The sequence below is a fragment of the Melozone crissalis genome, unplaced genomic scaffold, assembly GCF_028551555.1.
Source record: "Melozone crissalis strain CALT ecotype California unplaced genomic scaffold, PUWL_Pcris_2 ptg000018l_1, whole genome shotgun sequence".
Lineage (NCBI taxonomy): Eukaryota > Metazoa > Chordata > Aves > Passeriformes > Passerellidae > Melozone > Melozone crissalis.
Window position 1 is genome coordinate 3,460,738 of NW_026535796.1, and position 18,967 is coordinate 3,479,704.

The following is an 18,967-nucleotide window of genomic DNA, read 5'->3' on the forward strand; positions in this document are numbered from 1 at the left end:
TTTCTGACTGGATTTTGGTGGTTTGCACCTGGATTTTGATGATTTAGGGCTGGATTTGGTGTTTAGGGTGATTTGGAGCTGGATTTTTGTGATTTGAGGGCTAATTTTTGGTGGATTTAGGGGTGGATTCTAGTGATTTTGGGTTGGATTTCTGACTGGATTTTGGTGGTTTGCACCTGGATTTTGATGATTTAGGGCTGGATTTGGTGTTTAGGGTGATTTGGAGCTGGATTTTGGTGATTTGAGGTTGGATTTCAATGATTTCGGGCTGTTTTAGGGTGATCTGCACCTGGATTTTGGTGATTTGCAGTTGGTTTTGTGACCTGTGACTGGAATGTGAGGCTGGATTTTGGGGATTTCCTGGTTTGGTAATTTGTGCCTGCATTTCAGTGATTTGTGTCTTTTTTAAAAAACAGGGTTCCAGTGATTTGTGGCTGGTTTTGGAATTTCTGGGAGGATTTTGGTGGTTTGTGGTTGGATTTTGTGCCTCAGGGCTGGTTTTATGAACAGGTTTGCTGGTTTGTGGCTGCATTTTTGTAATTTGTGGCAAGTTCAGTGTTTTGTGGCCGGGTTTTCGTAGTTTCTGGATAGATTTTGGCCATTTGTGGCTGGATTTTTGATGGTTTAGGGCTCTTTTTTGGCACCTTATGACTGGGGACAGATTTGGGTGCTTTGAGGGTGTTTTTCAGTGATTTCTGGCCAGATTTTGGTGGCTTGTGGCTGTCTTTTTTTTTTTTGGTGCCTTGGGACTTTGCTTTGTGAGAGATTTTGGTGCTTCGTGCACAAATTTTGGTGCTTTGTGAGTGTTTTTTGTGCTCTGTGAACAGATTTTGGTACATTGCGGCTTGGGATTTGGTACATTGGGATTTTTTGGTAGTTTCTGGATGGATTTTGGTAGCTTATGACATTTGGTGGCTTGTGGCCATGTTTTAGTTTTCTGTAACTTTTTTTTTGTGGTTTATGGACAGATTTTGATACTTTGTGGCTGTATTTTTGGTGGCTTGGGGTTCTTTTTTTCTTAGTGCTTTCTGGCTGGATTTTGGTGCTTTGTCAATGCTTTTTCCCGGTGGTTTGTGGCTGGATTTTGGCAGCTTTTGACTGATTTTCTGGTGTCTTGTGGATTTGCTTTGTGGAAGATTTTGGTGTTTTGAGAGGGATTTTGGTGCTTTGTGCACAAATTTTAGTGCTTTGTGAGGGATTTTAGCGCTTAGTGCACAAACTTTACTGTTTTGTGAGGGGTTTTGGTGCCTTGTGGGCAAATTTTAGTGCTTTGTGGCTGTTTTTGTAGTTTGCTAGACAGATTTTGGTAGTTTGTGCCTGCTTTTTTGTTTTGTTTTCTAGTGATTTTTGCCTCTCTTTTTTGTGCTTTTTGCACAGAGTTTTGATGCTTTAGCAGCCAGTTCTGGGGGGCTTTAGTGGCTGTTTTGGGGGGCTTTAGTGGCTGGGTTTTGGGGCCTTTAGTGGCTGTTTTTGGGGCTTTAGTAGCTGTTTTTGGGGGGCTTTAGTGGCTGTTTTTTGGGGGCTTTAGTGGCCGATTTTTGGGGGCTTTAGTGGCTGAGTTTTGGGGGGGCTTTAGTGGCTGAGTTTTGGGGACATCAGTGGCTGGGTTTTGGGGCTTTATTAGCCAGTTTTTTTCGGCTTTAGTGGCTAGTTTTTGGGGCTGTAATAGCCAGTTTTGGGGGGCTTTAGTGGCCAGTTTTGGGGAGTTTTAGGGCTGGGTATTGGGGGCTTTAGTGGCTGAGTTTTGAGGCTTTAGTAGCCGATTTTGGGGGATTTTGTAGCCGATTTTGGGGGGCTTTAGTGGCTAGTTTTTGGGGGTTTAGTAGCCTGTTTTGGGGGGCTTTAGTGGCTGGTTTTGAGGGGCTTTAGTGGCTGTTTTTGGGGGCTTTAGTGGCTGGTTTTTGGGGCTTTAGTAGCCTGTTTTGGGGGGCTTTAGTGGCTGGGTTTTTGGGGCTTTAGTAGCCGGGTTTGGGGGATTTCGTAGCCAATTTTGGGGGTCTTTAGTGGCTGTTTTTGGGGGTTTAGTGGTTGGGTTTTTGGGCTTTAGTGGCTGAGTTTTGGGGGCTTTAGTGGCTGGTTTTGGGGGCTTTAGTAGCCAGTTTTTGGGGCTTTAGTAGCCAATTTTTGGGAGCTTTAGTGGCTGGTTTTTGGGGGTTTAGTGGCTTTTTTGGGGGGGCTTTAGTGGCTGGGGTTTTGGGGAGTTAGTAGCTGATTTTGGGGGGCCTTAGTGGCTGGTTTTGTGGTTTCAGTAACTGGTTTGTGGGCTTTAGTAGCCAATTTTGGGGGGTTTTAGTGGCTGGGCTTGGGGGGCTTTGGTGGCCAGGTTTTAGGGCTTTAGTGGCTGGTTTTGGTGGGCTTTAGTGGCTGGTTTTTGGGGCTTTCGTGGCTGGGTTTCGGGGCTTTAGTAGCTGGGTTTTGGGGCTTAAGTGACTGGGTTTGGGGGCTGTAGTAGCCGATTTGGGGGGCTTTAGTGGCTGAGTTTCGATGGCTGCTCTTGGGACTTTAGTGCCTTGTGACTTGGGGCTGTTTCTTGGCGGCTCGTGGCCGCTTTTTAGCGCATTCTGAGCGGATTTTTCAGTCCGCAGGTCCCTCCCGGTGCCTGGCGAGCGTTTTTAGGTGACTTTCGGCAACCTCCCGACTCGGCGGCGTCGCCGGAGCCTCTCGGCGGGGGTGCCCCGATCGCGGCGCGGGGCGGAGGAGGAGCAGCGGGCGGGGAAGGGCCGGCACGGGGGGAGAGAGGGAGGGAGGGAAGCGGGCAAGGAGGGAGGAGCGGCCGCGGCAGCCCGAGGAGTCCGGGGCAGCGCTCGGCGGACGCCGATGGGCATCGGGCGGCCGCGCTGGGCAGCGGGAGCCCGGCGCTGAGAGCGGGGCCCGCACGGGGCTCGGGGGTCGCGGCGGGGCCGCCCGGGCCGGGGCGATGCCCCCCTGCAGCCGCAGGGACTGAGCCGGGGCCGGCCCGTGCATGGCCCAGCCATGGAGGTGGTGGACGAGACGGAGGCTCTGCAGCGCTTCTTTGAAGGTAACGGGGGCAGCGCCGCCCCACAGGGCCGGCCCGGCCCGGGATCGGCCGTGGAATGGGCTGGGAGGGAAGGGAGCCTCAGGCTCATCCAGTGCCAGCCCCTGCCCTGGGCACGGACACCTTCCCTAGCCCAGGGTGCTCCCAGCCTTGTCCAGCCTGGCCTTGGGCACTGCCAGGGATGGGGCAGCCACGGCTTCCCTGGGAAACCCGTCCAGGGGCCTCGGCACCCTCACAGGGAGGAATTCCTTCCCAACATCTCGTCTAACCCTGTTCTCTGGCGGTGGGAAGCCATTCCCCCTTGTCCTGTCACTCCAGACCCTCTGTCAAAGTCCCTCTGCAGCTCTCCTGAAGTCCCTTTAGGCGCTGGAAGGGGCTATGAGGTCTCTCTGGAGCTTTCCCTTCTCCAGGTTAAACAATCCCAGCTCTCCCAGCCTGGCTCCACACCATCCTGGAATGGCACAGATCCCTATCCAGGGGCAGCTGTGCATCCTCCGGTGCACACTGTGGGTGCCAAGCTGGATATTCTGGGAATTGTGTTGTGCCATGCCTTAGATTCCCACTGCCAGCCCAGCAAGGACCTTGGAATGTCTCTCACTATCCTTGGAGCAGTCTTGTGGCAGTGGCTCTGGCCTATGGATCCCAGACCTTTTCTGGATCCTTGTGGCCACCGCATGGCTGTGGATCGCTCTCCTTCCCACCAGGGTGGAAAAGTGGTTGGGAAGAGAACTTGGCCTCTGTTGGATGAAATGTGGTTGCTCATGGCTGAACTGGGATGTGTTGGGAGCCTGATCCCATTGTTGTTCCTGCCTCGGCTCCGTGTTCCCTTCCCTGCTCTGCTCTTGTTGGCACGCTCCGCTCTTCCTTGTGGACTGGCTGGTTCCTTCTCTTTCCCCCTCGCTGCTTTGTTTCCCTCCCTTGTTTTCCAGTGGGTCGCTTGCCAGGCCCAGGTTTGGTTGCCACGGGCTGTGTCCTTTGGGATGAGCCCCTGGCACATGGAGGGAATAATGTGCCCATCCTGGCGAGGCTCCATTGCCCCAGCAGGTCCTGGGGTGTATCCCGATCCATGGGTCAGCTCTGGAGCTGGGATCCCCTTTGGAGCAGTGGGGTTGTGCAGTGAGCCTCCAGAGGCAGCTGGGGCAGGACAGTGGTGTCCCTGTGGATTCTTTGGCTGGTAGAAGGATTTATCCTGGAAAGTGGGAACAGAAGATGCTCTTGGGAGCGAGTGGAAGCTCAAGCTGCTTCCTCCTTGCTTCCCCCTCTCCTGGCATCCATGTGACCTCTCCGTAAGGCATCTCTTCTTCAAAGGAAGAAGCACCCCCCTGGTAGTTCCAGCCATGATCCCAGATTCCCAGGAGCCCCAGGATTACCAAGAATGGGAAGCCTCACCATGAGGGCTCTTACCGGCCGCTCCCAGCCCACGTTCCCTGCAGCCTTCTGGGGCTTCCTTTGGTTTTAGGATTTCACTTGGGCCAAACTCCTAAATCCTCCTCTCCCACTTCCCATCCTGGGGGTGCTGAGCAGCTCCTGGGAATCCTGCAGAGCTCTGGCTCAGCATCCCAATGTTATTTATGGACCAGCTCTCTGTCTCTTCAGCTGGAGACATGGAATTTCTCCCTTTCCCCAGAGCATCTTTATTACAACACAGAGATTTCTTTCTTTTGTTTTCCTGTTCTTTCTGGATGCTGGGGGTGATCCTGCTCGAGCAAGATGACTCCAAGAGATCCCTGATAACCTCAGCCATCCTGGGATTCTTCCTCTCTATTTTCCTCCTTTCTTTTTTCTTCCTTTTCTCCCCCTTTTCCCTCCTACTTTCTCCCATTTTCCTCCTCCTTCCCTTTTTTAATCTCCTTCTCCTTCTTTCTTTTTTTCTTCAATCAAAACCATCCTGTCCCTGTAAGAATCCAGGATCAAGGGAACTGTGCCTGAAGGATATTTCTTACCCTCAGCTATAAAATCCTTCTTAAAACCTTTCTGAGCCAAATATTCCATGGAGCACGACTTTGTTTGGGCAGCTTGATCCCTTTCCCGCTGTTATTCCAGAGCATCTGTTCCGACACGGAGCTGGAGGGAGAGAAGGGAAGAGAAGAAAGTTTTGCCACCAGGAATTGCTGCTCAGTTTTTCCCTCTTGTGCCAGGTTTAATTGTTGTGCTCCGAGGAATTCTGAGGCCAGAGTGATCCTCTGGTTTTTTGGGAGTGAAGGTCAGGGCCCTAAATCATGGAGTTGGATTTACTCTGGAATCTGGCCCTCCTGAGGAATTAATGGTTTTTGGATGTGGTAAACAATAGATGTGTTAGAATTTAATAATTTACAGGAATAAATTAATTATCCCATCACTCCTTTAAAATTTATCACTGAATTCCCATCATCAGGAAATCATTTTCCAACCCATTTTTTGCTTGAAGTGAAATATTTTCTTCTTCTTATGGGTCATCTCACCCCTGAGGAGATTTCTTCCTGCAGGCTGAGAAACCTGGAATAACTTGGGAATTCTCATTGCTCTTCTTGACTCTGATTTTCCCAGGATCTGAGCCTGCTGTAAGCAATCCCAGAAAATTAGGGCAGAATCCCTGAGCTCTTGGTATTTCCCAGTGTCAGACAAGGATTAACCAGGCTCCTCATGGAGATGTTTGGGAGTGGGGGCTGTGCTGGTGGAGCTGGGGAAGAACTGGTGCCTGTGGTCATTCCAAATCCTGGAATTTGCCTGGTCCCATCTGCAGAGCGAGGCTTGTTTTGGAAAGCAAATGTTCCCAAAATCTCAGGTTTGGATGGTGCCTCTGGTTTTCTTGGCTGTGAGAGATGGACCTGGATTTTCCTAAGTTTTCCTTGGTGTTTGCTCGGGCAGGATTTCCTTATTTCCTTGGCTATTCTAGTTTCCCTGGGTATCCTTTGCTTTCCTGGGTATCCTTTGTTTTCCTGGGTATCCTTTGTTTTCCTGGGTATCCTTGTTTTCCTAGATATCCTTATTTCCTTGTGTACTTTTGTTTCCTAGGCATCCTTGTTTTCCTGGATATATTTATTTCCATGGATGTCTTTGTTTTCCTGGGTACCCTTTGTTTTCCTGGGTATCCTTGTGTCCCTAGATATCCTTGTTTTCCTGGAATGTGGCTGTCTGCTCTTTGAGGGTGAGATCTCAGGCGGGTGAGGATGGAAAAGCAGAAAAGTGATGGGAAGGATCCCAGGCTTTGCTCTGGTATTTGAGATGGACTAGGGAAAAGTTCCTGAGGGAAAAGATGCATTGGATATATTTACTTCCATGGATATCCATGTTTCCCTGGGTATCCTTGTTTTCCCAGATATCCTCATTTCCCTGGAATGTGGCTGTCTGCTCTTTGAGGGTGAGATCTCAGGCGGGTGAGGTGAAAAGCAGAAAAGTGATGGGAAGGATCCCAGGCTTTGCTCTGGTATTTGAGATGGACTAGGGAAAAGTTCCTGAGGGAAAAGATGCATTGGATATATTTACTTCCATGGATATCCATGTTTCCCTGGGTATCCTTGTTTTCCCAGATATCCTCATTTCCCTGGAATGTGGCTGTCTGCTCTTTGAGGGTGAGATCTCAGGCGGGTGAGGATGGAAAAGCAGAAAAGTGATGGGAAGGATCCCAGGCTTTGCTCTGGTATTTGAGATGGACTAGGGAAAAGTTCCTGAGGGAAAAGATGCATTGGGAATAACTTCAGGCTTTCCTGGGATGAAGGTGCTGGGAATGCAATCCTGACTTTCCATATTGGGTGTCCTCAAGGTGGGCTTCTCCTGTGTTGGGAAGATTGTTGTTGTCCTCAGGCGCATGGTGGAATTTTTGAGGTTGTCCTATGCAGGGCCAGGAGTTGGACTTGGATGATCCTCATGGATCATCCCTTCCCACTCAGGAATCTTCCCAAACTCCGTGGTCTGTGTTAGCACAGCTGATCCATGTGTTTGGAGGTGCCCAGGACCATCCTGCAGGCAAAAATCCTGGAGCAGCGAGCGTGGGATGCTGGGGGGTTCTGGCAGGGGAGGGAAAGGAGATTTCCATGGGTTTGGGAGTGTTCCTGGAGCGTTTGTGTTTGGATTCAAAGGAGAAGGAGGGAGTTGACAGCGTCTGACCCTTGGCTGGCATCCTGCTCCCAACCTTTCCCTTGCTCCCGCCCGCCCCTGCCTCAGGGAAACGCTTACACCACGGCTCAGCTATTTGGGATCCCTCTCCCGGCTAATTTATGAGATAAGGGCTCAGGGAAGAATGTACAGCGGGAAGGATGTTCGGAGCAGCGGGGCCGGCGGGGGCTGGGAAGCGGGAATTTGGGAAAGGAGCAGAGAAAGGAGAGTGAGCACTGAGGGTTGAGCAGGTTTGGGGTCAAGGTGGAGCTGGGAAAGACAAGAGCTGGTTCTGCAGAAGGGGAAGGTTTCCATGAAGGTTGTCCAGCAGCTCCATGGGTATTCATGGAGCACAAGTGGCTGGAACACTGGGAATGTTGTCTGTGGAGCAGCCGTGTGTCCGTGCAGGGGTTGCTGGGCTGTGTGTGCACAGGAATCTCTGAGCTCGGAGTGACCAGGAGTGGATGGTTTTGCCTGTGGGAATGTTTGGATATGTGTGATCATGGAATTCTGTAATGGTTTGGGTGGGAAGAGACCTTAAGGATCCCACAGGGCAGGGACACCTTCCACTATTCCAGGTTGCTCCAAGCCCCAGCCTACCTGGTCTTGGACATTCCAAGGATAGGGCAACCACAACTTCTCTGGGAAATCCATTCCAGGGCCTCACCACCCTCCCAGGGAAGGATTTATTCCCAATATCCCATCTAAACCCTCCCTCTGTCATTCACAACTTCTCTGGACAGCCTGTTCCCATGTTCCCGGTGTTGGTGACACTCCTGGTGATTTTGATTGTGGAGCACTTGGTGCCTGTGAGGAGGAAGTGTCGCCCTGCAGAAAGCGGTCTGGAACATTTCCCTGTTTTCCTTGGATAAAGGAATACAGAATACTGGAGCTGAGGCAGTGAGGTGACCCCAGGACAGCTGGGATTGCCCCTTGTCCGCCCATGTTGGGCTATAAGGGGGATTTGGTGGTGGTGGGAATGAGTGGAGAAGGAATTCGCTGGTCAGACTCCTGCTGGTGTAAACCAGCACATCCATGAGAATTCAGGGACTGCTTCCAAGTCTTCCTGTTGCTTTGAGGAAAATTAGGAGCAGAAAGGGCAGGAGGACAGTGGAACCTGGGGGATCTGTCCTGGTGTCCTGTGTTTTAGTTTCCTGGGATTGACATAGAAATTTAACTGCACGGATCAGAACATCCCTTTTCATGGAATGCCTTAAAAAAATGGCTCTTTTGGGGCTTCCTGCTTGTCACTCTCTGCCTGCCCCCAAATCCATCCCCGAGGCTTGATGCTGGAGAGAGCATTTCCCACACGGAGCTGCTGTGGCAGGGGGAGAACACCTTGGAAAAGCCCAGCGTGATCCCAGCCCGGGGGCAGCTCCTGGCTGCGGGAGGAGCGGTGGGGGATGAGGTGACAGTCACTGCGGGGCCTGGCTGGCGCTGGGGAAGGTAAGAGGCTTTGCCCGGAGTTCTTTGGGAGCCGGGAGCCAGCCCGTGCCGGAGTGGGCGCGGGGCAGCTGGTACAGCACTAACACATGACCGTCCCTGCGGGTAATCCCCTGGCCGTCCCAAATCCCAGCGCGGAGCAGCGGCCGCCCGGCTGCCTCCCCGGCCCTCCCACTCTTCCCGGAGGGAATAGAAAAACCAGCAGGCAGCAGCAGCCCCGGGAGCTGGAGGAGCTGAGCTCAGGGAATAATGACACAGGGACAGAGCAGGGATACGGCGGGAGCTTGACGTCGGCTCTCAGCATGCTCAGGATGCGCTGGATCCGAGCAGGTAACAGCATGGACCCCCCAGCCCGTCTGTGGCTTGCCTTGCTCTCCCCTCTGCCTCTCTATCTCTCTTCCCAATGGGATTGTTCCCTGGTTCTCCTCTCTCTTCCCTCGGTTTGAAGCTTCCCTGCCTGCCCTGCTTGGTCAGCCCTCAACAGGAGCAGGTTGACATGAGGATGCTGCTCATCCCAGGGTCTGAGCAGAGCAGGGAAGAGACAAAAACATTCCCTTGAGCTCATCACCACACCCAGGTGGCATTCCTGGACACTGGGGGAAAGCTGACACGTCCATCCCAATAGGAGATTCCTGGAGTCTCTTCAGCCAAAGGACTTGTCCTCGTCCACTCCTCAGGGAAGGCTGGTGCCAAACGCCACCACTGCTGGCATGGTCTTGTGATGGTTTTGTTGGTGTTTCTCCCTCCCATTTCCCCAAACCTCCTTTTTCCTGGCCTTCAAAACTCCTTAATCCTGGGAAATGGGTAAGAGACATCCAGATGGAGTAAGGCCAGAGAGCTGTTCATGAGAGGGTGGATCTGTAAAGCCTGATAAAGTGCAGGCTGGCGTTTGGAAAGGTGATGTCAGCACGAGGCTCCATGAGGAGGAACTTTGCCCGTGTCCTGGGTAATGCCCCTTCCATAGGCTGCTGCCCTGGGAGCAATGCCCGGGCACAGACAGGGAGAAGCTTCAGGAAGAGGTGGCACTTGGGGCAGGTTGGAAGGAGTCATGCTGGAGGTGTGACCAGCATGGAAACGGTGACACAGAGATCTGGCTGAGCCCGTGCGTGGGATGGGGCGTGGAAGGGCTGCTGCGTGCAGGGAGATGGGAAAGGAATCCTGGTCAAGGAGGAGCTGTGGGATGCCAGACGGACAGGTTTCCCTCTGCTTCCTCACCCTTATCAGGGAGAGCCCTTCCAGGACAGTCAGGAGTCATCCCAGAGTCAAAGTCATCCCAGCTGCCAGAAAGAGGGAATTACATGGCTCCCGGGCATGGTTATTTCAAGGAAGAGAGATGGGATCCTGCTCTGCTTTCCTTCTTCTGGATAAGGGCCTTGTGGATTCCTCCTGGTGGAAATGGCTGGAGTGATCTGGTGGTGAGGGTGGTGGAACAGGATGCCCAGAGAAGCTTTGGCTGCCCCATCCCTGGAAGTATCCAAGGCCAGGTTGGATGGGGCTTGGAGCAACCTGAGGTAGTGGAAGGTTCCCTGCCCATGGCAGAGAGTGGATTATCCTTACAGTTGCTTCCAACTCAAGCCATGCCAGGACTCCATGATCTGGAGCTGGGAGCTGTGCTGGGAAGGTGCAGGTGAACCCATGGGCACTTCCCATCCCATGCCTTGGGTCCCTCTGGTGTATCCCAGCCTGAGGATGGCGTTGCTCTGGCACAGCTTTGCCGCCCTTGCCGGGGAACCCTCCTGCCTCTTCCCAGTGCTGTTGCTGACTGGACTTTGCACTCTCCGATAAGAATCCCGGGACACTGAATGTGCCTGAGGAATGATTAACCAGCGTGTGCCGTGCCAGAGGACAAGGGAGCAGCTGTGGCTGGAGACACAAACAGGAACAGTCTCGTGGCTTTTGGGGCTGAGCCGGCACGTTCTGGGTGCCCATCCTGTGCTCCAGCGTCATTCAGGAGGGACAGCCATCAACATGGGGCATTTCAGAGGGATACCAGGACTAGGGATGGACAGAGAGTGGCAGAGAGCCAGAGAGGTGTTCTGCTTCTGTGGAGGGTACGTGGGAACTCTGAGAAGTGGAGGGTGGATTGATCCCTGGAAGTGCCCAAGGCCAGGTTGGACAGGGCTTGGAGCACCCTGGGCCAGTGCAAGGTGTCCCTGCCCATGGCAGGGAATGGAACTTGGATAAGATAAAGGTCCCATCCAACCCAAACTACTCCAGGATTCTATGGTTGAGTACCACACTTGGCTATCCGGTGGCTCTCACTTTTATTTTCATGGATATATCCTTTTATTCCAACTGACTGCCATGCTTGGCATGCCCTTGCTTATCCAACAGACCGTTCCTTCTCCCTGTTCTTCCTGCACAGCAGGACATGTAATCGTGGAATGCTTTGGGTTTGAAGGGGCATTAAAGATCATCCAGTTCCACCCCCATCCATGGCATTTTCTCCCTGATTTGGTGGATGATGTGGCCAGCCCAGGATCCCACACTCCAGGCTGGCTTCCAGTGGCACCTGGGGTGTGTTCAAGGCACATTTGAAGGAAAGGCCTCCTTCCCTTCCCAAGGGAAAATGTAACATGACACTCAGGATCCACCACTTATCTCACTGAACTTTGGCTGCTTTTAGAGCTTTCCCTCTACTCCAAACAGAGAGAGGGAAAGTTGGGGAGAGTGGCCAGGCCTGGCTGCAAATGGAGTGGACAGAATTCTTGGGGAATTCCCTGTCCACAAATGTTCCCAAGTGTGAACACTTGTATATTTCCCTGGGTTTTGTGGTGGTGGGGAGGAGAACTGGCTGGAAAAGCCAAGGATAGAGTTTTAAGCAGCCTTGGAGTGCTTGGATCCAGCCTGGGTGTAAAAGCCAGGCATTAAAGGGATTTTTGCTGGGGTTGATTTGATTTTCCCTGGTTTTTTTTTTTTCCATGGAGTCTTCGGTATCACCCAAACTTTGCTATGGAGTGACAATTGTTCTGGTTTTCCTGCCCAAGTAGTTTAGGGAAGGAGACAGTGCAGAGGTTGTGGGGTGCACATGGAACAGGATTTTTGGAAGACTCAGGTGTGATATCCAAAGAACTGGATGTTTCATTCATTGATTTATAGAATCCTGGAATGGTTTAGTTTGGAAGGGACCTTCAATCCCATCTTGTTTCATGGGCAGGGACACCTTCCACTATCCCAGGTTGCTCCAAGCCTCATCTAACCTGGCCTTGAACACTTCCAGAGGTTGGGGCATCTGCATAATTTATGACTTTTAATCCTGAATGCCGATTTCTCAAAATCCACATAAACAGGAAAGCAAACATCTTATCAGCCTGCTGGATCTTGGCTTATCTCCTGTGTTATGACTAGCCAGGGTTTATGGACATTGATTCGTGGAAGCATTAAAAAGGATGCTTTGACTTTATTGGGAATGAAACACCTGCTTAAGTAAAGGAAAAGTTGGAAATTGGAGTTTTATAAGGGCCATCAAACCTTTTTACAGTTGGCTGCTTGCTGATAATGCGGTCAGTGCCCCTCTCCTGAACAGACATGGGGTTTTCCCAGATGAGATCCCATCTATCCCAAAATCCCAGGAGTTCTGGGCAAGGGGAAATCCTACCTGTCCATGTCCCCTCTGTTCTGTCTTGTTTTAATTCAGGTTTTGGGAAGGGGTATTGGAATGGAGAGGTTGATCTGTAGGGAAGGCCAAGCCTGGATTGGACAGGGCTTGGAGTAACCTGGATGAGTGGGAAGCGTCCCTGTCCATGGAAAAGGTGGCACTGGATGATCCTTAAGGTCCCTTCCAACCCAACACATACTGGCTGATAAATATTCCAAAATTCACCTCATGGTGTTGAGGAGCTGGAGGGATACAGGGAACAGCCCTGTGAGGGCCTGCAGGCTGGGAACAGCTGTCACAGCCCGGGATGAGGAGTTTGGATGCTGGAAGTTGTGCTGGTGTTCTCGGAAAGAGGAGCTGGACAAACTCAACCCAGTCGAGCAGGATGGGCTGTGGAATGTCAAGGTAGGGACCTTTCCTACTTCCTGGTTTTTAAGCACACCTAATGTGGCTCTGGACATCCAGTGGGCAGCTGTGGATGCAACAGGTCAAGAATGATCACTGAGAGGGATTTTTACAGGATTTCCAACCCGTAAACGGTCAGGCTTAAGTTGGAAAACCCTGCAGGATCACGGAGTCGAACCATTCCCCATTCTCATGTCGTTAAGGTGTTTTTCCCTCAGTGCCAGTTGTGTTGCAGCAGGGATTAGCTCTGGAGGTTTTTCCCCACTGCCACAGAGAGTTTATCCATGAGATTGAGGTCACCATCCCTGTTTTGCCAGGAGAAAAGGACTTTGCCTCCTCTTCCTTTCTTGTATCCATATAATTCCTTGCAGACGTAATTGAACAGAAACAAGAGGCCTGGAATCTTGGGAGTTTCTTTCAGCCCATGTGAGCAGAGATCATGGAATCGTGGAGCCATTTAGGTTGGAAAAGCCTTCTAGGATCATTCAGTCCAACCATTCCCCTGGTGGTGCACTACCAAGGCCACCACTATCCCACATCCCCAAGTGCCACATCCACACAGATTTTAAATCCCTCCAGGGATGGGAACTCCACCACTGGAGCCTGTTCCAATGCTTTACAACCCTTTCCATGAGGGAATTTTCCCTAATATCTAACCTAAACCTCCCCTGGTGCCATTTGAAGCCATTTCCTTTTGTCCTGTCGCACGTTCCTTGGGAGCAGAGCCTGACCCCCACCTGGCTCCTCTCAGGGAGTTGTGGAGACCAAGAAGGTCCCTCTGGAATGTTTTTGACCCCGGTCCCTTCCTGGGGGTCTCTGCCTGGGAAATCCTTGTGCCTGGTATTTAATTTGGACACAGCTCATTCCCACCCATTCCCAAGTGACCTCCTGGTCCTCTCCTCCCCATGGAACATCTTCAAGCATCATGCCAGGAGCCTTCCCTCTGGATTTGGGGCTCTCCAGCCAGCCCAGCACTTTGAAGTGATCCTGGGAACACCCAGGGAGCTCATGGGATGGACGGGATCCAAGCAGCATGTTTGGTATCTCGGCTGTATTGTCTGGGAAGTGTTTGCTAAATCCCTGGAGCAGGAAATATGTTCCAGGAATGGCTCAGAGTTGGTCAGAAAAGGCAAACAAGGGGTTTTTTTTAAAAAAAAAAGAAACCTCAGTTCCCTGTGAAAAGTGGGTGTGGGAATAGCCAGCATGGCAGTAATCCCTAGGGAATTTTGGGGTTTCAGTAGTGAGTTCACTTGTGTAGAATCCTGGAATGGTTTGGTTTGGAAGGGACCTTAAAGACCATCCAATTCCACCCCCTGCCATGGGACCATGGAGACAGAAATGACAGCCCTGGACCTGTCTCACTTCTATTGGTCATGCTAGATCCTGGGAAAAGGGGGGATCCTCCTTGGGAGCTTTGTGCCACGTGGCTGGGGAAGGGTTTTGACAGCCCTTGTGATGATTTTCTTGGGAGACAATTCCGGAGCAGACGTCCCAGCTGTGTCAGCAGCAGGAAAACCCTGGTGACCCAACGCTCCTTCTTGTGAAAGATCCGTGGTGGTTGCACAAATCTTGGGGTGGCCCTTCCCAAGCCCTGGAAAACGTCCCATCTAGATAAATGGGTCTGCTTTTTCCTCCCAGCCTCCTCTGGAGATTGTCCAGCCTGGACAGACCTTGGTGCCTCCCAGTTGGAAGGGAGGGAATGATGTGTTTGATCTGGACACGGTGTTCCCAGCGATGCTTGGCTGCCTCTGCTCCTGTATCCTGGTGCTGTTCTGTTCTTAATCTCCCTCCCTAAGGATTGTTTTGTGCTGCAGGGGTTTCCAGGAGAGGCAGCACCTCTCCAAATCCTGAGTTATCCCGAGTTCCCTCTGTGTGTGGTGTGGATGTCTTAGAGTTGGGCTGATCATGGCTCATTCTGGCTCTGCAGATTCCCTGAGAGCCTTTCCAGAGCCACAGTGTTGCCCTGCAGCAAGGTCAGTGTCCAGGGACTGCATCCCTGGGTTCTTTGCTTGGAGCTAGGAGAGCAGCAGGATCACAGCTCAGAATCTGCCATCAACTTTGTCAGCTCCTTGTGGTTCCCTGAGTGTTCCCTCTCCTGGTCATTGCCAACATGGGAAAGCTCTGGGCAGGTGGATCAAGTCTCTCCTTGGTACTGGTACGTAGCTTCTAATTATATTTTTAATTTTTTATCCATTCTGGCAATAATTCTCTCTGAGGGCATGGTGTGGGATATGGACCTTCACCACCACGGCAGTGTCCAGGAGCTCATCCACATCATGTTATCCTATGGAAAATGTCCCTCCTGTCCCCCAAAGCTGCAGTCTGGATAAAACAAGGTCAGGTGAGGCACCTCAGCAGCAGGGATCCTCAGGAGCTGTTCCCCATCCCTGTTGTCCCCAGGGATGAGGCCCCAGCCTCGCAGAGCCAGATGAAGTGTCCTCCTGCAGTCCTGTTGTCCCTGCTCCAACACCCTCATCCTGGGAAGGGAGATAAAGGCGTTGTCTCCAAACAAACAGGGCAATGTGCCCCCCTGGGCAGGCACCTTGGAGCCTCCCAAATGGAGCCGCTGTTCCTGCCCTCGGAGAGCATGAATGGACAAGCGCGGCATTGACGGCCGCGGGGACAGGGACAAACGCGCCTCTGTGTCCCTCCTCACACCTTCCCCTCCTCCTCCTCGGCCCCCGTTCTCCCAGGACAATGGCTCCATCCATGCCAAGGTTCACAGCTGGCAAGGGCGGGGGAAAGGCCAGGACAAGGGTGGGGAGCTGCCAGGAGAAAGGGATGCAGGAGGGAGGACAGCTTTGGTGTGGGGAGATGAGGGGAAATTCCAGGAGGGTTGGAGGAGAGAAGGTGCTCAGAAGGAGGGTTCAGGGAAGTTTGGGAGGGAGGATCATCCTTTCTGCCTCCTCTTCCTGCAGTTTCCCAAGGAACGTGCCCATGGCCTGCAGGATCATTTCCTCTGGCTCCTCACGCTTCCTGTGCCTTGGGATGTCTCTTACCAGCACTTTCTCCTCTTGGGAATGGGGAATGGAGGGTGTAAACTCCTTATCCCTGAGTCTGGGGTGTTTCCCAGGGCCATGTCCACCTCATCCAAAAGTGCTTTTTTTCAAGTATATTAATCTGTGGATGTAAGCTAAGGAGTTATGGGGTTATGTAGGAGCAGAGAGAGCTTTCCAGGGAACAGGGAGATGCTGCTGCCTCTGGACACTGGGTATTCGGGGAATCCTGGAATGGTTTGGGTTGGAAAGCAGCTGAAAGATCATCCAGTTCCAACCCCCTGCCATGGATTTGCTTATACTTCCCACCAGGCCAGTTAATTATTCTTGCCTCTGGAGCTGGCTCACTGTTACCCAGCTTGTTGCTCCTGAGTCTTTCCTGTAAATCTCTTTTCTCCCTCAGCCTGCGGATTTGGCTAAATCCCACTGTCCTGTATCCCTATCCCTGATCACTGCTTTCCCTGCACCCTGCCCTGTCTGGCATGGGATAGTTTCTCTAGGAATGCAGAGGGGTTGAATTTGGGATATTGGCTGGGAGCTCACCAAAAGTTCACAGGAAGGAGGGAGTCAGGTACTGGGAACAATCCTGGCCTCTCTATGCAGAAGGTTTGGTGGGATGTGTTTGTTCCCAGCTCGTATCCATTGCTCTGTTGATTAGTTCATTTAAATTCCATGACAACCAAATTCTCACAAACCCCCAAATCCTTATCTCTCAGTTTGGTGTTTTCCTTGGGATCTTATCCCACAGATCCCAGAGCTCATCCTTGGCTGTGTTTTTGGTGTGGAATTAGTTGGAATTTGGACCTTGTGTTTTTTGGTCTGGTGTGAGCAGGGGATGCAGGAGCTGCCCCTTTGCTGTGGAAGGGCAGGGCTGTCCTTGGGAATGGGCTGGCTGGGGAATGTCCCCAGTATGGGACATGGAGGGTGGATGATCCTCAGCATTGCCTGGGACAGTCCCACCTTCTGTGATGGAAAGAGACATGGGCTGGGTTGGGATGTGTAGGGATACATCCCAAAGGTATCCTAATCCAAAGGAAACTGCTGAAGGATGATATTCCTGGGGGGAGCAAAGGATGACAGTAATGGGATGAGGAGGGGCTGTGGATCAGAGATAAGGCCTGGGATCCCCTGGAAATGCCTTGGACAGCCAGGACTTTGCTCTGGGGTGGTCTTTGGGGAGCTGTGGGAGCACTGGCTCCGTGTCCTGCTCCGGTTACAGGAGCCCCCTTTGGGGGCTGGTTATCATCCCAGTCAGGTAATAAAGAGCATTACTTAAGCAGGAATGCTGGGCTGGGATCCAGAGGGAGCCAGGGGCTCCTCCAGGGTCACCAGAAGGGATGAAAGCAGCCCAGGGTTGGGCACGTGTGGCAATAGGGACGTCATCCTGCTGTTCCTTATGGAAGCAGCTTAGTCCAGGCATGCATCCCAAGTCTCTGGGTTTGCTGAGGTGGCAGGTGTGGGAGGGATGCTATTCCCAGCTGGAGCAGCTCCTCCCTGCGTGGCAGAGCCGTCCAGGATGGGAAGAAGCTCCGAAGCCAAGCGCTGGCCGCGCGGCTGCCCGGGCTTAGGCGGTGTTTGGTTTGTTTGCCACGGCGCAGATTCCTGGTGCTCGGGGCCAGGCCAGCAGCCAATCCTCCCGGGCCGAAGGATAAACACGGCAGGAGGGAGAAGGGGGTGAGGAGCGGCGCGGGGCCCCGGGAATGTGCCGATGCTGCAGCCTGGCCCCAGGATTGCACAACCCAGCCCTGGTGCGCCGACACAGGCGTGATGAGCCCGGGGTGTGCCGGGGCTCTGTGCCTCGCCAAGCTCCGGCACTGCTGTGGCATCCCAGGTCATTCCTGCTGGAGCTTTGTGCTCTGTGTCCTGCCCATCCATCTCTCCCACCTATCTAGATGCTCCATTGGGAGAGGGACCACATGGAACCAGAAGCTCCTGGGGTTTCCAGATCCTATTCCACCATGCACCATTTTGGGTATTTTATCACCTCCCAGGCTGTTCCGCACCTCAGTTATCCCTGAAAATTCTCTGGTACAATGGCACTGGGAAGCGCTGGGCTTGGCAGAGCCTCTTCTCCTATTCCTTCTCCTCCTCCTCCTCCCCAGTGTCTCCCCACCCCTGGCTGATGTTCCCCAGCCCCTGCAGAGTGCTGACCTCGTCGTCATCTCCAGCTTCCCACATCTGGTTCATGTTAGCGCATCCTGGGATGAAGTTCTCCAGCTCTCTCCCTTCCTCCCACCCCCAGGTGACCCAGGCAGGATTAGGGGTGATTTGAAGACAGGCAACAGAGGAGGAATTGAAGAGGGAGGGGGGGACTGTTATAAATAGAAATTCCATAAACTTCTCAGCCTATCACTCCAGGAAAATTCCGAGTTAAATCCCTCAGACCTGTAAATATGACAGTTCACAGAGGCCAGGCTCTGTTAACTCTTTCCAAGCCCTATGGCCCCGTGCCCATCTCTGGGAGCACCCAAAACTGGGACAAGGAGCTGGGAAGGTGCCACCAGGAGGGACGAGCCGGTTGGGGCAGGGAGGAGGTGGCAGGGGGGTGGGAAGCACCTCTGTTGGGATGTGGAGCGTGTTTGGAGGTTTGGGGAAGGCAGAGAAAACCAGTCCAAACATTGGGATTCCTGACATTCTCACACGTCCGGGGGCCTCAGCCTGCCCGGCTCCGCTCACGAGGAGGGTGCTGAGGGTTTAATTTCTTGTTCTTCAGGCAGAGGTTGGCGTTTTTGGGGATTGCCATGGCTTTTGTCCCAGAGAAGGGTTGGAAAGTGGAGCGGTGACATGGTGGGAGAGCAGGGTGGCAATGCCAGGGACAGGAGGAGGATGGGATGTAGGGACCTGGCAGGTTTGGGATGGGTGGGTTCAGTGCTTTCCTTTGCTTCTCCATCTTTCTTTGCTGGAATGAGATGTGGGAGCCTGTCCCGTGCAGAGCCATGTGGGTGTTGAGCTTCCCTCCTCGGTGGCTTCCCTCTAATCCCCACTTGGGAGGGGGAGGGAATGCCTGTCCCCTTGGGATCTCGTGACTATGGAGCAGTATTAGCTTTTAATTAATCACCTAAGCTGGCTTTGGTCAGAGCCCGACTGCATGGAAGCTCTGGGCGGTGGGACATTCCTCGTCCCTGCCCTGATGTCCCTGGATTTGTGCAAATCCCACTGTCCTGGAGCAGAGGAAGGTCCTTGATTTCTGGTGGGCAGCCCCATCTGCCCCCCAGCCCTGACGCACCTCTCACGTCAGCGGGCTTATCTCACCTCCCCAAGGTGACTTTGAGGAAGCAAAGGAATCCTGGAATGGTTTGAGTTGGAAGGACTGTGAAGCTCGTCCAGTACCCTCTTGGCATGGGCAGGGACACCTGCCAGTGTCCCAGGCTGCTCCAAGTCCCATCCAGCCTGGCCTGGAGCACTTCCAGGGATGGGGCAGCCACAGCTTCTCTG

At 52.8% G+C, this 18,967-nt stretch overlaps 1 protein-coding gene across 1 annotated transcript in view; it reads left to right on the plus strand.

Annotated features, from left to right (window-relative positions):
- Positions 1-2,960: 2,960 nt before the first annotated feature.
- Positions 2,961-18,967, plus strand: part of MYRF (myelin regulatory factor) — a 44,521-nt gene continuing 28,514 nt past the window's right edge. Inside the window, exon 1 of the mRNA XM_054275171.1 lies at positions 2,961-3,019. Coding sequence (XP_054131146.1) covers positions 2,974-3,019 — 46 coding nt within the window. The 5' untranslated portion in view covers positions 2,961-2,973. The remainder of the gene's footprint in view (positions 3,020-18,967) is intronic.